The sequence below is a fragment of the Clupea harengus genome, chromosome 6 (genome assembly GCF_900700415.2).
Source record: "Clupea harengus chromosome 6, Ch_v2.0.2, whole genome shotgun sequence".
Taxonomy (NCBI): Eukaryota; Metazoa; Chordata; class Actinopteri; order Clupeiformes; family Clupeidae; genus Clupea; species Clupea harengus.
Genome location: NC_045157.1, coordinates 28,253,365 through 28,274,856, shown reverse-complemented (window position 1 = coordinate 28,274,856; position 21,492 = coordinate 28,253,365). Strand labels below are relative to the sequence as shown.

The 21,492-nt window shown below is 39.3% G+C and overlaps 2 protein-coding genes across 2 annotated transcripts; one reads left to right on the top strand and one right to left on the bottom strand.

The window, feature by feature from the left end:
* Nucleotides 1-792: 792 nt before the first annotated feature.
* On the bottom strand, nucleotides 793-14,528 carry LOC105889131 (very long-chain acyl-CoA synthetase-like). The gene is made up of 10 exons (XM_012814916.3): nucleotides 13,717-14,528; nucleotides 13,041-13,250; nucleotides 12,653-12,811; nucleotides 9,266-9,390; nucleotides 6,911-7,105; nucleotides 3,062-3,152; nucleotides 2,781-2,979; nucleotides 2,197-2,294; nucleotides 1,986-2,116; nucleotides 793-1,833 (listed from the first exon to the last, which is right to left on the bottom strand). Exons 1-10 carry the CDS (start codon nucleotides 14,189-14,191, stop codon nucleotides 1,657-1,659), a joined length of 1,860 nt encoding a protein of 619 aa, XP_012670370.2. The 5' UTR covers nucleotides 14,192-14,528; the 3' UTR covers nucleotides 793-1,656.
* A 1,399-nt stretch (nucleotides 14,529-15,927) lies between these two features.
* Nucleotides 15,928-20,200, top strand: gatm (glycine amidinotransferase (L-arginine:glycine amidinotransferase)). The gene is made up of 9 exons (XM_012814917.3): nucleotides 15,928-16,201; nucleotides 16,787-17,011; nucleotides 17,128-17,323; nucleotides 17,424-17,614; nucleotides 17,887-18,024; nucleotides 18,134-18,298; nucleotides 18,626-18,689; nucleotides 18,936-19,052; nucleotides 19,165-20,200. Exons 1-9 carry the CDS (start codon nucleotides 16,133-16,135, stop codon nucleotides 19,275-19,277), a joined length of 1,278 nt encoding a protein of 425 aa, XP_012670371.1. The 5' UTR covers nucleotides 15,928-16,132; the 3' UTR covers nucleotides 19,278-20,200.
* Nucleotides 20,201-21,492: the final 1,292 nt, after the last annotated feature.

Sequence of the window (21,492 nt, the reverse complement as noted above, 5' to 3'; positions counted from 1 at the left end):
GTTTGGTGAATAGGACAAAGGTGTGTGCAAATCTATGTGCAAAGAAACAGCACTTGTCTTAAATTGCTATAATACTGCAGAGATGTAAGGCTCAAAATTGCAGGCCGAGAATCTTTGGATTGTAAAACACAGATTACATTCTAGTTACAATTACTCATTAGGTGTGGGTCAGTTGAGCAGGACTACTACTGGACTACTAGGGAACTAAATGTGGTATTTAGATTATTAGATTATTTCTTTGTAATGTTTGGGTTCATTTGAATGGTCTCAGTCTGAGTGGCACAGTGGTCTCAGTCCTGCAGCTGAATAGATTATTTTGAACATAGATCTCAGAATCATGATAATTCTGCTCTCTGTGGGTTGCAGGTAACCCCCCTCTGGAGGTGACAAACCCCTCCATTTATCTGTGTGAATGTGTGACCCCTATCTGTAATGTAATCAGTTATGTATTTGTAACTTTATATTATTCACTTTGACCTAGTTTGTATGTGTAACTGAATAAGTAACTTGTACCTGACAAATTAATTATGATGCTCCGATCCACTATTGGCCTCGCAAGAAATTTTTAGCAAGAGAAGTATTACTAGGTAAAGGTGTTTCTGCAATGACTGGCTAGGATTAGTTTTATATTAGGATTAGTTTCAAACCAATAAAGCAGTGATGTAAGTCTTGAGATACCTGGCTAATCACCTGGGTTGAACATGCTGCAGCAGAACTGTTACATTGCATTATACAGCAATGGATTGCCGTCCAGCCTCTGCACTGGACCAAATGGTTATGCTGACATCGGTCTAGCATGCTGGTAAGCCCCATAGCAGCACTGTAGCCTCTGAGCTATTCTCCAGAACTAGTAACAAGCTGTGTCCGTGGAATATGCCAAAATATAGAAAACGGCTGTAACAATATACTGAGTGGCACTATTCCTAGAAGAAACTAGTTATTAAAAAGTAAGAGAGGTATTCGTCAAAACAGATTGTAGGCATCCAAAGAAATGACCCTAGGTCAGCCTACCTAACGGGTAGCAATATAGCATTAGAAGAAGAGGGACTAGGTCTGAGTTCCTAAATTGCGTGGAGCCATATTAATGAAGTCTGTTTTCTGTGGGACCATGATGCCAAGTGCCAAATTACACATCATGTACTGCTGAATCACATATTGGGCAGGCACACACCACTCTTACCGCAGTAACGCTAACATAAGTATTGGAGGTTCCTTTCAGTATATCAATGTTTAACCTCTTTATCGGCAAAGTTCTAAGATACACTATCAGGAAATTGGAATTGTCCTTGAGTGTGAAAGGGTAATCCAATGGCGGTCACTAACTTGCTATATGGATATTTGAGCACATTTGCCAGCAGAGGATAGACATGAGCATAATTTTCTATTGAAAAGTAAGATTCAAAAAGATTCTTTCCTGCCATTCCAGTCCTCTAGCCGCCAACACATGTTTGGTCATGGGGAAAACATAGGCATAATCCCTGAGGTGAAAAGCAATCATTCAGAGAAATACAAGTGATGAACAGAAAATATTTGTTATACTTACTAATACTCATGATCAATACTCATGATCAATACTCATGATCAAAATACATACAGATCCAGAGGGGGATTGCTTCCATGGATCTGATGCAAGGGAAAGGTGCAGGCCACATCCGATCACAGCTTGCTATTTCCTGACACAACTGCCTTATAAATGTCCTTGGTCATTGGTATATAACTCTTCTCTTTGTCATCCAGGAAAAAGAGGGGATCCGTTATCAAGGTGGGGTTGAAGCCTTCTTCCACCAGCGTCTTCTTCATTTGCTTGAATGTCCCCGTCACCTCAACAGAATTCTTGGAAGGATGTCATACAGGTTAGCGGTTATCAAGAATCAGTGCATTTTCTTACAACCCATGCTGTGGCTTATTACACTAGGAAAGATTGATATACAATGATTAATGGCACGCATCATATGAAATTCAGAACAAAAGGTTAAAATGGTTACCTGAATTCTGATGAAACGTGGTTGAGCATATGCAGGGAGATAACTAGCAACATGGCTGAACATTTTCTTACTGTCCAACGCTTTTCCTTTTGTTATTGTTACAGCCGCCATCCCAATCCTCCCTTCATGGCCTTCAGAAAACAAGACAACAGTCTTTATACACAAAATAAACCACTACACAGAAGCCACACAAAAAAGTTTAAATTAATACCTGGAACTTGAACTCCGTACACATTGGCCTCCTCAACAAAGTCAATCATTGTGACAATGTCTGAGACTTCAGTTGTTGCCACATTCTCTCCTTTCCATCTTTTAAAGAAAATGCAGAAAAATAAAGTTCTTTGTAATTGACTATGGTTTCATTTAACTTGATTTGCAGAGTACAGTTCAGTGAGGAAACATTTTCAAGCAGGTTTGCTAGATTGAGTACATGACATTTGAGCTGATTTGACACACATCAACAGAGACGTCCACTGAGTTGCAACCCCTGTCTGTGGCCGGCTAGCCCGTATTGTTTGTCATTTCTAAACCAGGGCAGTGATGAGCAAGCAAGCAGACTATGCCTAATTCCTACTCATTTGCATACACATACATGTCTTGCTTTAGGAGTATGATGCAAGGAAATAGAAGATAACTGTGACCTAGTTTTAAGCAAGAAATTGAGCCTATTGTATCAGTGTAGATTTCATTTCAGGCTGAAAAGACACAGTCAGCATAATACAAAGGGGCAAACAAGTGAATCAATATCGGTCTATGCACAGAGCTTTGGCATATTCAGGGAGTAAGGTCTTGAACCTAAAAGTGTCTCCAACACGATCCTGGAAATAGATGAAGTTTTCCCAATCGATTCTCAGAAGATCTCCACTGTTGAAGTACAGGTCCCCCTTTTTAAACACATTTCGAAGCTTCTTCTTCTCTGTCTGTTGTTGGTTATTAGCGTATCCCACAAAAGGAGCAATGTCTGTTATCTTTGAAACCAGCAGGCCGGTCTCTCCTGGAATACACAAATGGATGAGGGCCGATCATAATCACGTCATCAACACAATGGCTAGACTTCATGACAATGATGTACTCACCCTTTGAAGCTTCAATACAGAGACCCTTGGAGTTCCTCACTGGCTCGTCTCCCTCAGTATCATATTTTATCAAAGCATAAGGGAAAAATTTCTGTAAGAAACAAAAGCTGAAAATATGAGTATAGTCTTGTTGATGAATCAGCAATCTAAAGAGGAAAATAATTATGAAGAAGAATGTATCTGATCAAGTCACTGGTACAGTATTAAGAATTAAGGTCATGAAAAATGTTCTGGTACGAGATAGCGTATCATATGAGATCTACTTTTGGCAATATGATCCGTGTGACAGCTGGCAATGCTAGAAAGTGACATAACAACACTGGTATAATTAGGGTTGGGTACCGAGAACCGGTTCCAATACAACCGGTACCTACCCGGACCGAAATGCAACTCAGATTTCGGTGCTTCATTTCGGTGCCTGAGCCAATTGAACACGGTCGCTAGGCAGATTCTGTGGGGCACATGTAAAACTGCCCCAGCTCCCAATGTAAACTTTGTCCTGTGTCGCTCACGCTCATTGGTGTTTTCATAGCAACAGTCTTATCTGATAAATGCCGAAATGAAGCACCGAAATCTGCGTTGCATTTCGGTCCGGGTAGGTACCGGTTGTATTGGAACCGGTTCTGATATGACAGTGAAGAGCAGGCAAGCACAAACAAAACTAGCCATCAACTTTTTAACAGAGAAAAACGGTCTGTATGTGGCTGTATTTCGCAGAAAAAGATTCAAACATCGCGACGTGCAGCAAATGCAACAAAATAATTGCGTGAAAAGAGGGGAGAGAAGGCAAGAGTCAACGGCAAATCAGCAACCGAAGACTGAAAAATATACGGAGATGACAGCTAAACTACCAACGGTAGTCTCTTAAAGGGGCAGTACACATTTTCTAGTACTCAGTGTGTTCAAGTAACAAGAGAACAAGAGTAACAAGATAGAAAAGATAGGTATAAACTAGGGCTGTCAATAGATTAAAAAAAAAATACTAATTAATCTCACATTTTGAAATTCATTAATCTAGATTAATCGCGATTAAAAGTTTGTTTGTCTGTTTTTTTTTTTTTTAACTTCCAATGAAAAATATCTCAATTTCCATACACTGTCAATCAAATGAGCTGTGACACCCAGGTAATTGTCATTGATGACTGATGTCCAGTGGTCACCAGTAAGGGTGACGGTGGCAGCTTGCTCGAGGAGCTGAATTTTTCGCGTTCTCTCGCCGTCATAAAAGGAATGTATGCGAGACACAATGGTGCTGTCATGGCAAAAAGTGACCGGGTGCCAAAAAGAGCCCGGGTGATGTAATATTGGCTTTCGAACGACTCTTGAGTGACAGTTGCCATACCAACGTTAGCATTACGTCACCCGGGCTCTTTTTGGAAGTCAGACAACCTCAATAACGCAATTTACCCCAGAGAATCTCGCATTATACTTCGCTACCTGAGACCAGCTTGCCTGTATTTTACCTGCAATAAACCAAGCAAAACAACCATGTGCTTGATGTTTGACTGTGTTAGGAAAGTTGTTGACTTACAACTTTGTTATAGTGTCAAAGTAAGTACATTTCAACCGGTTTCGCCGCTAGCATCTCGTTAGCGATTACTCCGTTAGCTGGGACACATTATTTTGCTTAGTGTTTAGCTAGCAAGCTAGTATGAACTCTCCCAAGTCTTTCTAAATAGGCCTATATCAACAAATAATGGTAGATCTTAAATTATTTAAGATGTTAGCAAATTAACTGGCTGGCTTGCTAAAAAGGTAGATGAACAAGCACCGTATATTATTTAAGATGTTAGCAAATTAACTGGCTGGCTTGCTAAAAAGGTAGATGAACAAGCACCGTATAGTATTTAAGATGTTAGCAAATTAACTTGCTGGCTTGCTTAAAAGGTAGATGAACAAGCACCATATATTATTTAAGATGTTATTAAATTAACTGGCTAGCTTGCTTAAAAGGTATATGAACAAGCACCGTACCGTATATTATTTAAGATGTGAGCAAATTAACTGGCTGGCCTGCTAAAAAGGTAGATGAACAAGCACCGTATATTATTTAAGATGTTAGCAAATTAGTGTCCGGGTTACGTAATGCAAGCGTTGGTATAGCAACTGTCACTCAAAAGTCGTTCGAAAGCCAATATTACATCACCCGGGCTCTTTTTGGCACCCGGTCACTTTTTGCCATGACAGTGCCCCTCGACGGTAAATCGTAAGAGTTGTCTACTGAAGCAATTCGAATCACCTCAGTCAGCCCAATGTCCTTAACTATGTTGATGGTCCGACAGTCACCGGCAACCCAAACTGCTAAAGCCTTGGTAACCTTTTCACGGACTGGTCTAGTTATTTTACTAGAGAAGTCGTAGAGTGTGGGTTGGCGACCATCTAACCTGGGACTGCTTTCTGTCGGGTGCTTTGCATTAAGGTGATAACTTAAAGATGAGCTGCTTCTGTGATAGCTAAATTCAATTTGACAAATGCTACATACAACTTTAGTTTTGTCGATTGTTCCGTAATTTTGCCTATTAAACAGAAACTTTCCGCCCAACAATCCCTCAGCTCTCTCCATCTTCAACTACCGCAGTGGTTCTCAAACTTTTTCTCATTCCCCACTTTGAACAAAGGGGGCTTTTGGTAGGCCAAGCCCCCTACTTAATTTGCCCGAGGGGACACAGGTTCAAGTCTGGCCTGATGTAATTTCCCAATCCTCTCCCCACCTCTTCTCCGCATCGCTTCCTGTCATAACTTCATAACTATCCAAATAAAGGCATTAAAAATTGCCTTTTTTTTTCTAGTTGCGTTAATTGCGTTAAAATATTTTATCGCGTTAATCGCGTCCGCATTAATCGCATAGATTAACGCGTTAAAGCTGACAGCCCTAGTATAAACAAATCATAAAATGGTGAAATTTCATTAAATAAATGCAAACAAAATAATACATTTTTGACTCCAAAGGCCAATATGCTCATATTTTTGCAAAAGAAGTTTGAAGCTGTTTTTTGTATTTATTTATATTTATTTAAGTATACTATAAACTGTTGTTTACAGTTAATATAATGTTCATAGTTTGAAGTTAAAAAGTTTGAAGCTGTAGTTGGAAGCCAAGTGTTTTGTATGTATTTATATTTATAATATACTTTAAACAGTTCATACATTGTTCAATTTGAAGAAAAAAAATTGCCTTGGCAATAAAAAAAGCCTTTCTTTAATGTCGTCAATCGTCGCTTTGTGCTTAAAAAAAAAAAAGGAGCGGTTCAGGCACCGTTTAGGCACCGGTATCGTTTTAAAAGTACCGGTTTAGCACCAGTATCGGAAAAAACCCAAACGATACCCATCCCTAATTGTGTACTTTCAGATACATATCTGTGTGTACAGGCCTCATCGACAGCATCGGAGAGGGTTTTCTCCTCTGCAGGTCTTGTGATTAGTCAGGAAAGGTGTCGGATTTTGCCGGAGAAGGCAAATATGCTGATATTTCTACAAAAGAATTGCTGAAGTATTGAAGCTGTAGTGTGTGTACAGAGTGTGTGTGTGTTTTGTATTTATTTGTATTTATTTAAGTATAGTCTAAACTTTTGTTCACAGTTCATATATTATTTAAGTTTTAAGTTAAAAAGTGTTTTGTATTTTTTTATATATATAATCTACTTTAAACAGTTCAAATATTTGGCAATGAAAAAAGCCTTTCTTAAATGTCGTCAATCGTAATTTTTTTTATTTATTATAAAAGTATCGGTTCCGGCACCGTTTAGGCACCGGTCTCGTTTTAAAAGTATCGGTTATGTACCGGTATCGGATAAAAACCAAACGATACCCATCCCTAGTTATAATATTTTGAAAGCAGATCTTACTTACTTTATGAAAAGGGTTGACCCGGCCAATTGCACCAATTTTGCCAATGTAGTTGACAAATCCCACATTTCCCTCAGTGGATGCATAAAACTCTCTAACTTGAATGTTGCCAAAACGATTCAGGAACTCTCTCCATATCTCTGCACGTAGGCCATTTCCAATGGCAAGTCTCACTTTATGAAGTTGATCATTCTCTTTCTAGAGAAAAAAACAGAGGTATTAGTATATACTGTTTTTATACATGCCATTGAAAGCAGAAGATAAGCAAAAAGTGTGAAGGCAAAATCACATCAATACACCAGTTGTAGCCCCAGTGAAGAATGTTTTCTTGAGTTCTTGTGAATTATTTGATTAAAACATTACTGGATTTGTGGGTTGTGCTTGAGACTGGCTACATATTTGTTAAACTATTAGATTTTTGAAATGCATGTCATCAGAAAATCATATGGACAAATCCATTACACATAAATGAACTGTGTTCTTTTACTATTTTTTCCTATGGTTTTTCAACATAATGTCCGGAACACATGCAGTTTGAACAGGTTTGTTGTGTGTGACGTGATGAAAGCTCTCTCTTTGCAGTGACTGAAAGCCCAAAAGACATGATAGGCCAGTGACGTCAAGTGAGGAGCAAAAATAAGAGTGAAGTCTATTTTTGCAACGACTGAGGAGCAGCCAAGTGAAAATGTCCTCCAGTGCATGCACCCACCCCACTGAATTTGATATCGTAATTCAGCTCTAGGATGAGTGGACTACTCTCACAAATGTCATTTGTCCTGGATTTCAGTCACACTGTACTGTACTGTAATAAAACTGTTGAGGCTGCAGTGTTGACTTATCATTTGAATATTCTGTTAAGCCTATGACATATATAGTATAGTAGTGCTTATATTACTATAATATACTATAACATGGTGAAAAATAATTCAATGTATATTCTTGGCACTGAACCTTATCAAGATGTCAACATGTCAACATGTAGATCAATGTAGATTTTTTTTCCATGCAGGGAACATACAGTGGAGTGTTTCATTTCCAATTAAAAATTTTACTTGACATTTAGAAATACTAAACATGGCCATCTGAACTCAACCAACTCAAACCACTCCATACTGCATTCAAGATATTCCATTTCATAACTCCTCAACCTGGTATCTGCAAGTAAAGGCCAACAGCTATTCCTAGTGGAGGCCTGGGTCTTTAAGCTCAACATTCTTAGGCTAAGGAAGTAGGCACATGATCATCTGTGATCTGAGCCTCCATGCTGCTGCTAGATACTGTTTCAATGGCCAAAGAAAGAATGTATATATTGCTCCAAACCACACCCATGTGGCACCAACATATAACCTCCCATAAATTTAAGAGACTATAAAATATGATTTTAAACGCAAAAGACTAACTAAAATAATCAAAAGTAAGATTTAACAGCTGGTTTAACAACAATATATTTTCACACAAATTATAAAATGTTACACAGAAATGTGAGAGGCCAATCTGCAATGGACATTCTGCAATGTTTTCTGAAAAATATCACATTCTCGTGGTTACTTCTATTTCTGTCCACCAGCTGTGCTCTATGTGAATGGGAATGGACACATATAGGAGGAGCTACATGCTGTCCTTAAGAGGAGACACAGTTTACTGCGCAGTCTAGCTGCTGGAGACACACCGTTGGGGTGGTCTCACTCTTGCTCACGACCCCCCTCTGAAAGTCCATAAAACCAGACAGGACTGGTTGTACTGGGGTAAAGGTATTTAGTCTGATGCATTCAGCTGGTACTGTATATGGAGCCACATTTACCATGAACATGCAATTAAACACTAGAACTTCCTATTGCAATTCAGTAAGGTAAATTAAATAGAACACATGGTTTCATGTAGTTATGTCAGTGGTTCCCAAACTTTTCATGGGAGGTCCCCTTTGACAATGAAAACAAATTGAATAAAAAATAGCTTTTCTTATACACCGTTTCTACATTTGAACACTCAAACATTTTTTAATTTTATTTGACCAGAGCTTTATCCCTTTATACAGGCCAAACGACAGGCCCTGACCACATTATATAAGGTGGGCGATAAAGTGGGCGACAAAGTGGGCGATAAACTCATCACCAAATAGGTAAGTAATAAGCTACTATGCTATAAGAGTACTACCATACACATTTTTACCTTTAATTGGTTGTTTAGGTTTCTCGTTCCATTCACCGTTCACCCTTAACCCCCCCCCCCCCCCCCCTCCCCTGCTGTAACTCCAAGTTCCCCTTGGGGGTCCCGCCTCACACTTTGGGAACCACTGAGTTATGTATTATCCTTTTACTATCATATTGGTTTTAGAGAAATTGTGAAGCGAAGTCTCACCTTTGGCGTGTTGCAAAGATAGCGTAAAACCTCTCCTATATACTGGATAACTGTGATGTTGTACTTTCTGCATTCATCCCAGAACTGTGAAGCTGAAAACTTTCTTCGTAAAACAATAGTGGCACCTTAAAAATGGGGGACAGGAGCACCAGAAATTGATCAGATCTTTTTTGTCTTCTTGTACAATGTGTAGTACCCAGGCTGGGGGAGTAACGGAATACATGGAATGGTGTTACGTAATTAGGATACAAAAAAAGGTAACTGTATTCCGGTACAGTTACAGAAAAAAAATTACTTTTGATTAGAGGTTAGATTACAGATACCTCTTAATAATTGAGATTATTAACAGGATTACACATTTAAAATAGATTCTAAAATGCAGAACATTATACTATCATCCATATGCGCACTTTACAATATGTCAGGAGAAGACAACAGAGAAAAGTCCATATGATGACCTTGAGTTCAAAAAATGCTTTCCCTGGCTGGAAATGTCGACACTATTTTGTCCTAAAAACTGAAAGTGGGAAGAACATAACAGTGCAGTGCACATTATGCCCCCTCCCCCTGCGGTGAATATACTGTTGTTTTCCAAGGACTCCACGTCAAATTTAATGAAGCATTTACAGGCAAGACCAACACTGCTAACGTCTACACAGATATCCAGTTAGCTAAGGTTAGAATTGGTCAGCTAACCTGTTAGCAGGGTTGGGAGGGTTACTTTAAAAATGTATTCCGATACAATTACTGATTACCTGTTGTATTCAGTGACCTAATCCAAATATCACAATATTAAAGTAATGCAACTTGATTACTTTCCGTTACTTTTGGATTACCTCAATGCCAAATGTGCAAATTAAGACAACAGAAAAGAGATATCACTAAGATGGCTTTTACTTAAGCGTATTCTGTAAGTCAACAGCACAATGTAACCTTAGAAAAGAAAATGTGTTCCAACACCAATGTGTTTCTGCATGTTAAGCGGTGAACAGGAGTTGTATTCAGGACTAGTATTTATTCACCTAAAGGCTCATTTAGACCCTTGTCAATTCAAGTGTGTAGACAGTAAATATATGTATGTAGCTGTGCTGTGTCAGTTTAGAGTCTTCATGGTGTTCCCATTTGCAAATGCAGATGCTCAAAGTCTATCACACTCCTGTGTATCCAAGGAGAGAAGTAACTCGCATTTGCACTGAAACACAGCTGTAAATAAATATACTTTGGCCATTGGCTGTAGTCTCTGTGGTATACTATGGCCATTGGCTGTAGTCTCTGTGGTATGTTCAAGTGCCATGTTTTGGCCCAGCCACAGGCGACGAGAGATGACACAACAGTCGCCCTTTGATGTCGGACAGAGTAAGTTAGCTCTAGATCTTTCTAAATGAACGTACTTCTCCAGAAGACACAAGACTATTACCCTACCAGCTAGGTTATCTTTGTGATTGTGAAATAAATCTCTGGTTTAGTCTAAGGTTGCAATGGTTTATGGTTGGCAATCCGTTTAGTTCTAGCATAATGTCTGTGGACAAAACGGAAAACAATCTGGCAATTGAAGTGCTGTCCTTACATTTGGCTTGTTGCAAGTTCTCAGTGGTTAGGTGAATAAAGGTTTGATGTGTTTGATGGCAGATCACTGTGAAGAGGACATTTTCTTTGCTCTCTCGTGAGCACGCTTACAGTCTGGGCTTGCTCCTGACACTTCAGCAAATAAATATATGTAGATTTTTAATCATATTATACATATAATGTAAATAAAATAGGTCCATTATTTTAAAAAGTGAAATCAAAACCTACATGCACTATTCATGCAGTTTAATCATGTGCTTCAAAACAATGTCACTACATTAATAAATGTCCGATTCTTATCTTTTAATCTTTACATTTTAGCTCAATCTGAAACATTCTTAATTCATTTAAACATTTCAATATTCCCTTTGTTTTTCTAAAAAGTTCCCAGAAATCACCAGCGATGCTGACGTGGGTCTGTAGGTAGAGGAAAACCTGTTTTTGTTCTCTATTTTAATCAGTCTGTTATTGTTGTTGAAAACAACTAAAGGAGCATTCTCAGAAATTGGCCTATTTTTATTTAATAAAGGCTATATATTTTCTATTATATTTCATTTACATGTTTTGCAGCACTAAATCAAACATACTATGTCTCATTTTATTTTGATCGCGGCCTGTTTTAAGAAAAGTGCTTTTGACATCTCACATGTGGCTTTGACTTCCAACTGAACATTTAGCCCACTTCATAGAATATACCAAGATATATACTGTGTACTGCCATTCAGCCTAAAAATACAGAGCTATGATTTTTTGTCCATATCGCCCAGCCCTATAGTGCCATTAATAGCCACCCGATGGTTCTATGGTTCTAACTATGGTTCTGGTTACAGGGTACTCATATAGGATTTATGATGGCTCTAAATTATCCAAAGAATACAAACAATATTTGGGGCCTAATAGGATAACACTTGATTTTCACTCTGAATCTTATTGGAGGATATATTACCATGAATATCACATGACACAGTCACATTGAATCTTATTAAAGGATGTATTACCATGAATATCACATGACACAGTCACATTGAATCTTATTGGAGGATATATCATCACGAATATCACATGACACAGTCACACTGAATCTTATTGGAGGATATAGCACCATGAATATCACACGATACAGTCACAGGTGGTATCAGCATAAATCACCTTGACATGCATCTTTGGCGAGGAGATGGTTCATTTGTCATTTTGGTTGATTCACAACATATGCTTTCACTGAACGAACTCTCTGCTTTTCAAACATCTCTACTTATTGTAGGGCTGTGAGCCAACTTTTATGCTGATACTAACATTTTACATATGTTCTGACACAGCTGGTAATTGTGGGAAAAGCACACAGAATTCCAACCGTACCTTCTTAAAAAGACATTTAGGGAATTAGCAAACCTACGTAACACACTCTAATCAACAAAAACAGCACTGTGTACTCTGTCTAAAGCAAGATTCAGATAACTGTACTCTGAATCACAGGAGGCTTGTGAATTACAATGAAGTGCTTTGAACTTTAACCCACTTGGTCAAAACTGACCTGAGGTGAGACCTACTAAGGTTCTTTTCTTTCTTTTCCTTGGAACGGCTTTCATGTGATTACTTAAATGTAACAGCTGAGGTACACAAAGGGCTCTTTCATTGCCATCCCAGAGGGAAACTTGTAATTGCACCAGTTTCAAAGCCCAGGGCCATAAGCTTGTACATAGAACAGCCATGCAAGTCTGAACCTCTCAACATCCTTAAAAGTCTATGCTTATAATTCAGATAAAAATCAGAAGGGTTATCAAACATACACAGCCTAAAACAAAACAGCCTGTCAGGGATTACCTGTTTCAATGCTTCCTATAAACCCAATGAGGAAACCTGCCGTATGGTACATAGGTAGGTTGAGGTAGATGACATCCCCTGCAGTGACACCATTGGAAGCTAACACAGCAAGTGCAGCCAGTAGACGGGTCTGGCTAACAGTGGCTGCTTTAGGAAGGCCTAGGGGCAGACAAAAACATGAGAGCCACATATTGAGAACATGACTACACAGTTCACAGATAACTGGATGTAAAATTGCAAGGACATCTCATGCTAAAAGAAAAGTGTGTATGGATGTATGTATGGATTAGAGGTGCATTTGAACGAGAATAAAATGTGAAGGATTGTAATGATATGCAAGCTGGAATTTGATATCATCGAGGTCAGATAATTCTTTATTTTAACCTACCTGTGGTGCCTGATGTATAAATATACACAGCAGGGCTTTTGAAGGTTATTTGTGAGCGGTGTGAACGGGATATGGGGGAATCAGAGGCAAATTCAACTTTGTCTGTGAAGCTTGTAAACTCGGAGATGCTGCACTCTTTGGTCATAATGAACACACAAACACCCTTCTCCTTAAGCGCTGGCTGGATTTCTTTCAGAGCATCCTCAAGTTCTGCCAAAAGATATCACATATCAAACTCGGTGCTCTGCTCATGAATATTAGACATTACTAAGCATTATTCCAATACATTCCGTTTCCTGACTTAAGTACATGAGAACAGACAAAAAAAGATGTTTAAGTATCATTACTATAATGTATAAGTGTGCTGTTTACAAGATAGGACTAATGGCTAACAAGTGGTTTAGAGGTATTTCTTCTAGTAAAAGAAAGAAATATCTGTTTTTGAGAGAGGTGGTAGGCTATAGCATTACGACCTTACTCTAGGCTCCGCAGGCCATCTAGAAACGGTACTGGCTAGAAACTGTGATGACTTCCTTAAGAGAAAACACAGATACCTGCACATACAGGCCTGTTCCACCACAAAATACCTTCGTGGCGGCTACGTTTGTGTTTTGAGCCTACATTGTTCCTGAATGCCTTCCTTCCTTCCCAGTGTTATTATTGCCTTACATCTTACCTACAGCGGCAATGAGGACTTTAGCATCACAGCAGCTAAAACAATGAAGCAAAGACTTCGATCTGATGTTGTGATTGAGAAAAGCTACCGGGCATCCTAGCTTTGCCAGTGCAAGCCAGGTAAACATAAACGTAGGTTCGTTCCCCATGAAGAGCGCCGCAGCTTCCCCCGCTTGAAGGCGAGAATACGCCCGTAAAGCATTCGCAATTTTGTTGCTTTCTCTGTCCGCATCTTGATAAGAATATGATTTGTTTTCAAATAAGACGAAAGTCCTATTAGGATGTAGGGCTGACTGCTCTATAAATCGATCCACAGCTAAAAATAAAGGTCTTCTCTTTCTGCGTGAAACAAACGTGAGTAAAATCCGAACCAAATCCTTGAGGTAGACAACATCTTCCCAGAAGTAGGGGAAAAATATTTTCAGCAACACTGGGATGATGACCAAAGTGGCCAAAGTCACAGTTACAATGTACATTCCTTCAAATTGTTGTTTTCAGTATTTTCTTCTGCGACATAAAGACTTTGACGAATTATCCCTTCTTTTGCAGTGATTTCCCTTAGAAAGTGTTTTGAAAATCGAAGTTTTTCAACTGAGGGCGGGGCAATTGGGATTTAATCGCCCTCGAACAGTGAAGAGGGAGGACATGGTTCAACTCTCAGCCCTACACCTAAATTAGGCTACAAAATACAGAGGCAGCTGCCTCATGTTGATAACACTTCTCCTTTCCCTGACTGAACTGTTGTAGGCCTTTTGGCTACTGTGCCACGCGGAATCAACTTTAAACCAACCCATTAAAATCAAACGCATTATATAATGATGTGGCTAAAGATTAATTCCATTATGCTAGTGTACCATTCATTATCACCATGACCTAATCTTTGCCCGGTCCAACATGGCCCCAGGCTGACCTGTGTGAATTTGGCATAACTTCACACATGTCGAATTATGTGACTATAAATAGTAATTTATGGATTATTAGGCATATGTTCACTGTCTATACTTTCATCATATTATGTCAGGTTCATTGATTTGATATGTGCAGCTACAGGCTAAAATAAAAAATGCAAAAATCCACCTATTAGTTTGCATTTACACTGTTAACAGTGCTACATACACTTGATAAGGATTCTTACTTTATATTCCATAAAAAAACACCACCTTTTCTTGATTAAACAGGTTTTATTAGGGAGCTCTGACTTTAAGGTTAGCAGGTTCACTGTTTTGCAATATCGCAATTTTGGTCCTGGCAGAGGTTCATGTGATTCATCAGGTCAGTGAGTCTGTGATAAACTACTTTTCCAGTGCACTCATAAAAATTGCAATCATTTCTTCAAATTACACTTCATATAATACCTTTGAACCATACCAACATTTAACTGCATTCCCAACAAATAAGCAATTAATGATCAAGTCTAAATATGTCAGGTCTGCCAGTGGATATGAAGAGAAATTGGCACACTAATTTTACATCATATTAGCAATACAATAATTGGGAGAAGATTCCTAACATGGTACCAGTATATGTTATAAAGACCACTCAGAATAGACCAGATCACACCTGTTAAACCACAAGAAACTGGATGTCTCCAAGGGTGTCTCCAAGCTCTTTTTAAAGGGAATGATTAAGTTGGCTTCTGGTGAAGTTGAAGTTTATTTAGTCAATCAACTCACTCACTCAGTCTAATAGAGCCTTATGAAGCCACAGATATCTATGTGGCTGACAATGTAGTAACATGATTGGGACTGTCTGAAAGCAGAATGTGGCTCAAGTGGGCCTGGATCCACAGAAGCTCTTGGTACAAAAGACAATCAGACTGCCACATTTATACATAATATAATCTACTAATGGATAGCACTGTGTGAAAGCACCATGCTCTCAACCACAAATCAGGTCATGATGCATCATTGCAAACCATCATAAAAGCTTTAATCAAAGGCACTGATCAAAGGCATTTGAGGCCTGTGGCCCCCCATAGGTAGTTTTGACACTGGAGGAAGCAGGGTGAGCAACGTTGTATACAGGACATGTGGGATTAATGCTGATTAGTAATCTTTTATGATGAAACACACGCAAAATAAAATGTTTTTGAACGGAAAATAATGCTGAATTCCTCTCACAGAGGTCAACAGTAGTCGCACACATGCTTCAGTTGCGTCACGTCACTCCAGTTGAATCCTGAGCATAGGGGGGGGGGGTAACTGATAAGAATGTGCTGCCCCAAGGTGTCGTCTTGCATCGTGCATTTTCCCCTCAAGTCACGTTGCGCACGGAACTCGTTATATCCACCAATAACCAGAAGCCAAGAGGATATAAAAGCGCATCCACGCAACTTGCAATCCATTCCCAGAACCAGAGAAGACAGGCCGTTAGTAATTTGCAGTAGCCTATATTTGCTAAAATCAGGTCCGTGGAAAATGCTGCGAGTCAGATGTCTCAGAGGAGGTAGCAGAGGGGCTGAAGCAGCCCATCTTATTGGAGGCATGGTTAGTATATAGAGTAGTAGCAACTTTACATTTTTGATAGAATTAGTTCAACATTTTTAGAGGAACTTAATAAAGCAGTGGTTGGAATTGACATCGCTGAAGACACATTCAATCAATCAGATATAGCTCTAATGTAGAGATATAGCTCTCACTGATTATTTCATCTGGTAGTTCAATTGTTCACGACGTTTTCTGACAAACAATATTTTGCTTAATTAAAGTGGTTGAATCAGCGTCACCTCCCGTTACCAATCCACTGTGACTGTGAACAGCTGGCAGAAGCAGCTGCCTTTTTACACGGATGTGAGCTATCAGGGAATCTCGCATGGAATGATAACGGGCATATTACCGTTAAACAAAAAATGTTTCACCACCATACTGTTCCGTTCATACATTTTAATTCGTCACAAGTTAGAAGACTACTCCACGTTTTTCACTTCAATGCTATACGCGTCGTTAACACCCTTTGCTACCTAAACCTATAGCTATACGTTTCAAACTTGAACAAAACCAAAATACGTACGTTAATGGCTGGAAGAGTGATAAAAACGCATAGCGACGCCGTTCTTCTATTCTGTCCACTAGATTGGCCGCAACGTATCCGGTTGGGTGCAGAGGGCTTTCCAGAGCACTTCCAGCTCAGCTGCCGTTGCTGCTGCTCAGCCCAGTATTGCAGTGGAGGAACCTGTTACTGATCTCGCACCTCAAGAGAGCCCGGTGTGCGCCTACAATGAATGGGACCCGTTGGAGGAAGTCATTGTTGGACGCGCCGAGAATGCACGAGTCCCTCCATTCACTGTGGAGGTCAAGGTATATTATGCAAGTTTGGGCTGCATACAAGATGCCCCAGACCCTGCACATGGCAAGCAACTTTTGTAATTTATCTCTTCAGATGGACCTCTAACATTTCAGTCATATTTTGACAGGCCAACACCTATGAGAAGTGGTGGCCCTTCTACCAAAAATATGGGGGTCATACTTTTCCCGAGGACCACTTGAAGAAAGCTGTTGCTGAAATTGAGGAAATGTGCAATATTCTCCGCCATGAGGGTGTTACTGTGAAAAGGCCAGAACCCATGGACTGGTCTTTTGAGTACACAACCCCAGATTTTTCATCTACTGGTAAAGTTCCAGCTTTCCCTATGCTCACGAGTTAACATTTGTTCAAAACATCATCAATGTAGCATGTTACAAAATGTGCTGACTACTCAATTCCCTCCAGGAATGTATGCTGCCATGCCCAGAGATATTCTCGTCGTCATTGGGAATGAGATTATTGAGGCTCCCATGGCATGGAGGTCCCGGTTCTTTGAGTACAGAGCATATAGGCCTCTCATCAAGGACTACTTCAGGAGAGGGGCAAAGTGGACTACAGCTCCAAAACCTACCATGTCTGATGAGCTGTATGATCAAGTATGTTTAAGTTTCAATGCAAAGCGACCCTGGTCTAAAATAGAATACAAAGCTTTCATATATGATGAAAGAAATGTAAACAAGTTAACCTTTTTGGATTGTCATTGAAAGATGCGGTAGTTTTATAAACATTCTTCTATTTGTACATTTTGTTTATCCAGAATTTATAATTGTGAATATGTTAGGAAACTGGTATACATGAACAAGTACAAATAAAAAAGCATTCAGTGTTGGGCCCACCACAGAAATGGTACCACTCTTTGTGTAATTAGGACTACCCTATCCGTACTGTGGAGGACAGGCACAAGCTGGCTGCCCAGGGCAAGTTTGTGACCACGGAGCATGAGCCCTGCTTCGATGCTGCTGATTTCATAAGGGCTGGGACAGATATCTTTGTACAGAGGAGTCAGGTTTGTCATGTTTACATTATTCCTAGAATTTTGAGTAGAGGGTAACCATACTGCAGATTTGCCCACAGTTAAATCAGATGAACTGATATGGCTATTTTGTTCCCTACAGGTTACAAATTACATGGGTATTGAATGGATGAGACGACACCTTGCTCCCACGTACAAGGTGCACATCATTTCCTTCAAGGACCCCAATCCCATGCACATTGATGCCACCTTCAACATCATTGGGCCTGGCCTGGTGCTCTCCAACCCGGATCGCCCATGTCGCCAGGTGGGTACGAGTGGAAGACATGTACCAGGATTAAATCCATTCAGATTGGGCATGAATCTCTGGATTATATCCATTTAGATTGGGCTTGAATCTCTGGGCTTCGCTAGAAGACATGTTGGGTGACATTCATGACAAAGTCTGGGTGCTATACATGACCATCCAGTCTTTCCCATACTGTGGGGTAGTGCTCCTAGAATCATATGGCAAGACAAGATCTTCCATATGTCTTGTTTATCTAACACACCAGAGCTCGGCTGCAAATATACTGCCCTCTTGTGGAGTAACGTGAGATGTTGCAATGGAACCTGACAAATTTCTTTCTTTCAGATTGAGATGTTTGAGAAGGCAGGCTGGACAGTGGTGAAACCCCCAACACCTCTGATTCCAGATGGTGGGTTTGCTTACATAACATTTCATACAACATTTACAGCAGTCTATTATAGTTATATGAATGCCATGACCATGCCATCCTTCATTCAGCTGGCTATGTAATGTGATTATAAATAATCCAAAGTTATCATTTACGGCGTAATTCCTCTAGAATTCAACAATGAGTGAAATAGTAGTGGGGATTTCTATGATATCCTGTATATGTCCTTATTTTTTGTTTTAATGCGTATTGTTCCTCCCATGGTAGACCATCCTTTGTGGATGTCCTCAAAGTGGCTGTCCATGAATGTCCTGATGCTGGATGAGAAACGAGTGATGGTTGATGCCAATGAGGCCAGCATCCATAAGATGTTTGAGAGTCTTGGTAAGTTTAAAGCACTTCTCTCTGTGGCAGAATTCTAGCGTAGATGTAAGACCTTGAACAACATCTGGTATTGTGGAACGAAAAGATTTGAAATGCACTTCTCCTCCAATAGGCATTGAAACAGTCAAGGTGAACATCCGTCATGCCAATTCCCTTGGAGGTGGCTTCCATTGCTGGACAACTGATGTTCGTCGCCGTGGTACCCTGCAGTCATACTTCCATTAGCCATGCCAGAAATCAGCAGTTCTTATTGAGCTTTAAATGTTATCTTCAAAACAATCAATGACAATTTTTTTGCTTAAACTAAAAGGCTATGAACTATGTTGATTTAACAAAGTTGTGTGTGTTGAAGCTTTCGCAAGTATTGACGTAACATAAACAGCAACAATAAGACAACAACAACAATAGCATTATCATCTCAATAATTACTGCATTTCTGGCCAGCTATGGTTTAACATGTATTGTAAGCGTGACTTCTGTCATTAGCAAATTGGGCAGGGTACATTTTTGGTATGACTATCAGGACAAACTAAAATGGGGGTTGTTTTCTACCTCCTTTGCAGAATCCAGCAAAGATATTACTAAATGTCTTAACCTTTTTTAATTTTGTATCTGTTTTATAAAGTATTATTTAATGTTGTCATAGCAGGTCATAACAATTTTCACTGTAATTTTAGGTATTTGAAAAAGAAGACAACACTAATGTAAATATTTTATACTCTGTTATTGGCATATAACCCCAAAATGATTTTTTATACATTTGCATCAAAAACTGGTCCATATCAAATATACCTTTTGCCTCATTGGTCATCTGCAAAAACAAGTCTGAGCCAGGTATGGTCAGTCTGACCATGTGCTTTGCTGCATTAGTGTGCATAGGGAATAGCTAGATCTGCATGTGCTTATTAGGAATATTTCCTTTAATGTAGTAGATTTCCTCCTTGCATCTGAGATAATGTTGTGATTTCATTCTACCATTCATTCATTCATTCATTCATTCATTCATTCAGAGGGTCACATCGTGGTTGTCAGTAGAGATTGTGTCAAAGGAAAGGATGTGGAATCACGATTGCTTTTAGATTGTTTTCTGATGTTTTTTAAGCTTAAAATTTCAATAAACATCCAAATAAAAACAAATTAGTCAAACAGTCAGTATTATGTGGTTTTGTTTCCATGAGGACAATAAATGGTCTCCACACATCTTAAAGGAACAAGAGATTTCTAGAACATTCAACTGAGTATGCATCACCATTTAATCATTTTTGCAACTAGTCAGTGCCGATTCTATGGATCTGGGGGCCCTCAGCAGAATCATTCGAAATTGTCTAAGGGAATTCTCAGGACTGATTACTTTGGGAAACTAGGATGGAAAACCATGAAGAAACCACTCCGTGCCCTTTGGCAGGATCTGGCTTATATTGTATTCACTTCTTTAATATCCTTTCCAACGTCAATAGTAGAAAGGGTGAAGTAAGTCTATTTTGCACTACATATTGGACTGTAACTACATAGTTGTGGCTTAGCAAATCAAATATGCTGATTGATGCTGGAAAGGATGCTCCAGCCAATCAGTGTCTCCTGCTTTGCAGGCTTTCTAAAGCTCCAGTATTTATTGTGTTTCTGTGTCAAATATGTTGCACAACATAAGATAAAACTGTATTCTTTACAGACTCATTAGAGATGACCACATTCTATGCGTTGTTAGGGATAATTCTAGATTTGAGAGAGTGGCTCTCATACCCAGTTTCTACAATTTTGTTGAACTCTAGTCAAAGAACTCAGAAGGATTAGCAATCTGCTATCACATTTCAAGCTCCCACACACCATTCTTTATCACTGAATTTTATAACTGGGACATTTCACAGGGTCATCTGATGTCACTGTGCTGAACTCAAAAGTAACTACGGTCTACCACACATTGTCAATTTGCAAGAACACTGGCTGTATCAGTACTTTGCTTTATGGTGGTGTACTTTGACTAGGAAGACGGCCATTACTCAGGCCCGAGTTAGGAGCACTTGTCCCTATAGTGAGCCTTCAGTGGCACCAGCAGTTTCACCTTCATCAGAGGCATTTGTGATGAATCTAATCTAATATGAAAATATACATGCAGTAATCCAGTTTTTAGATTACTTGCTCAGTTCTGAGGTTCAAAATGTAAAGTCAGTTCCTAATCTTACAAAAGAATGAATAGAATGGCTCTACAGCCAATGCAAAAAGAAATAGAATGACTCTACAGAATAGATCACTTAATCTAATGTTTGTTGTACATTCTCCTCATCAGGTAACAGGTTTTAGATAGCTGCAAAAGTCTGTTAATCATTCACAAATATGACGTGGCCAAACCACCATGTGCTGACTAATATATTTGCATTGCATAGGTAATGTTATCAACATCACCTACAAAGACTTGTAAAATTTTAGCACGAGGTCACCAAGT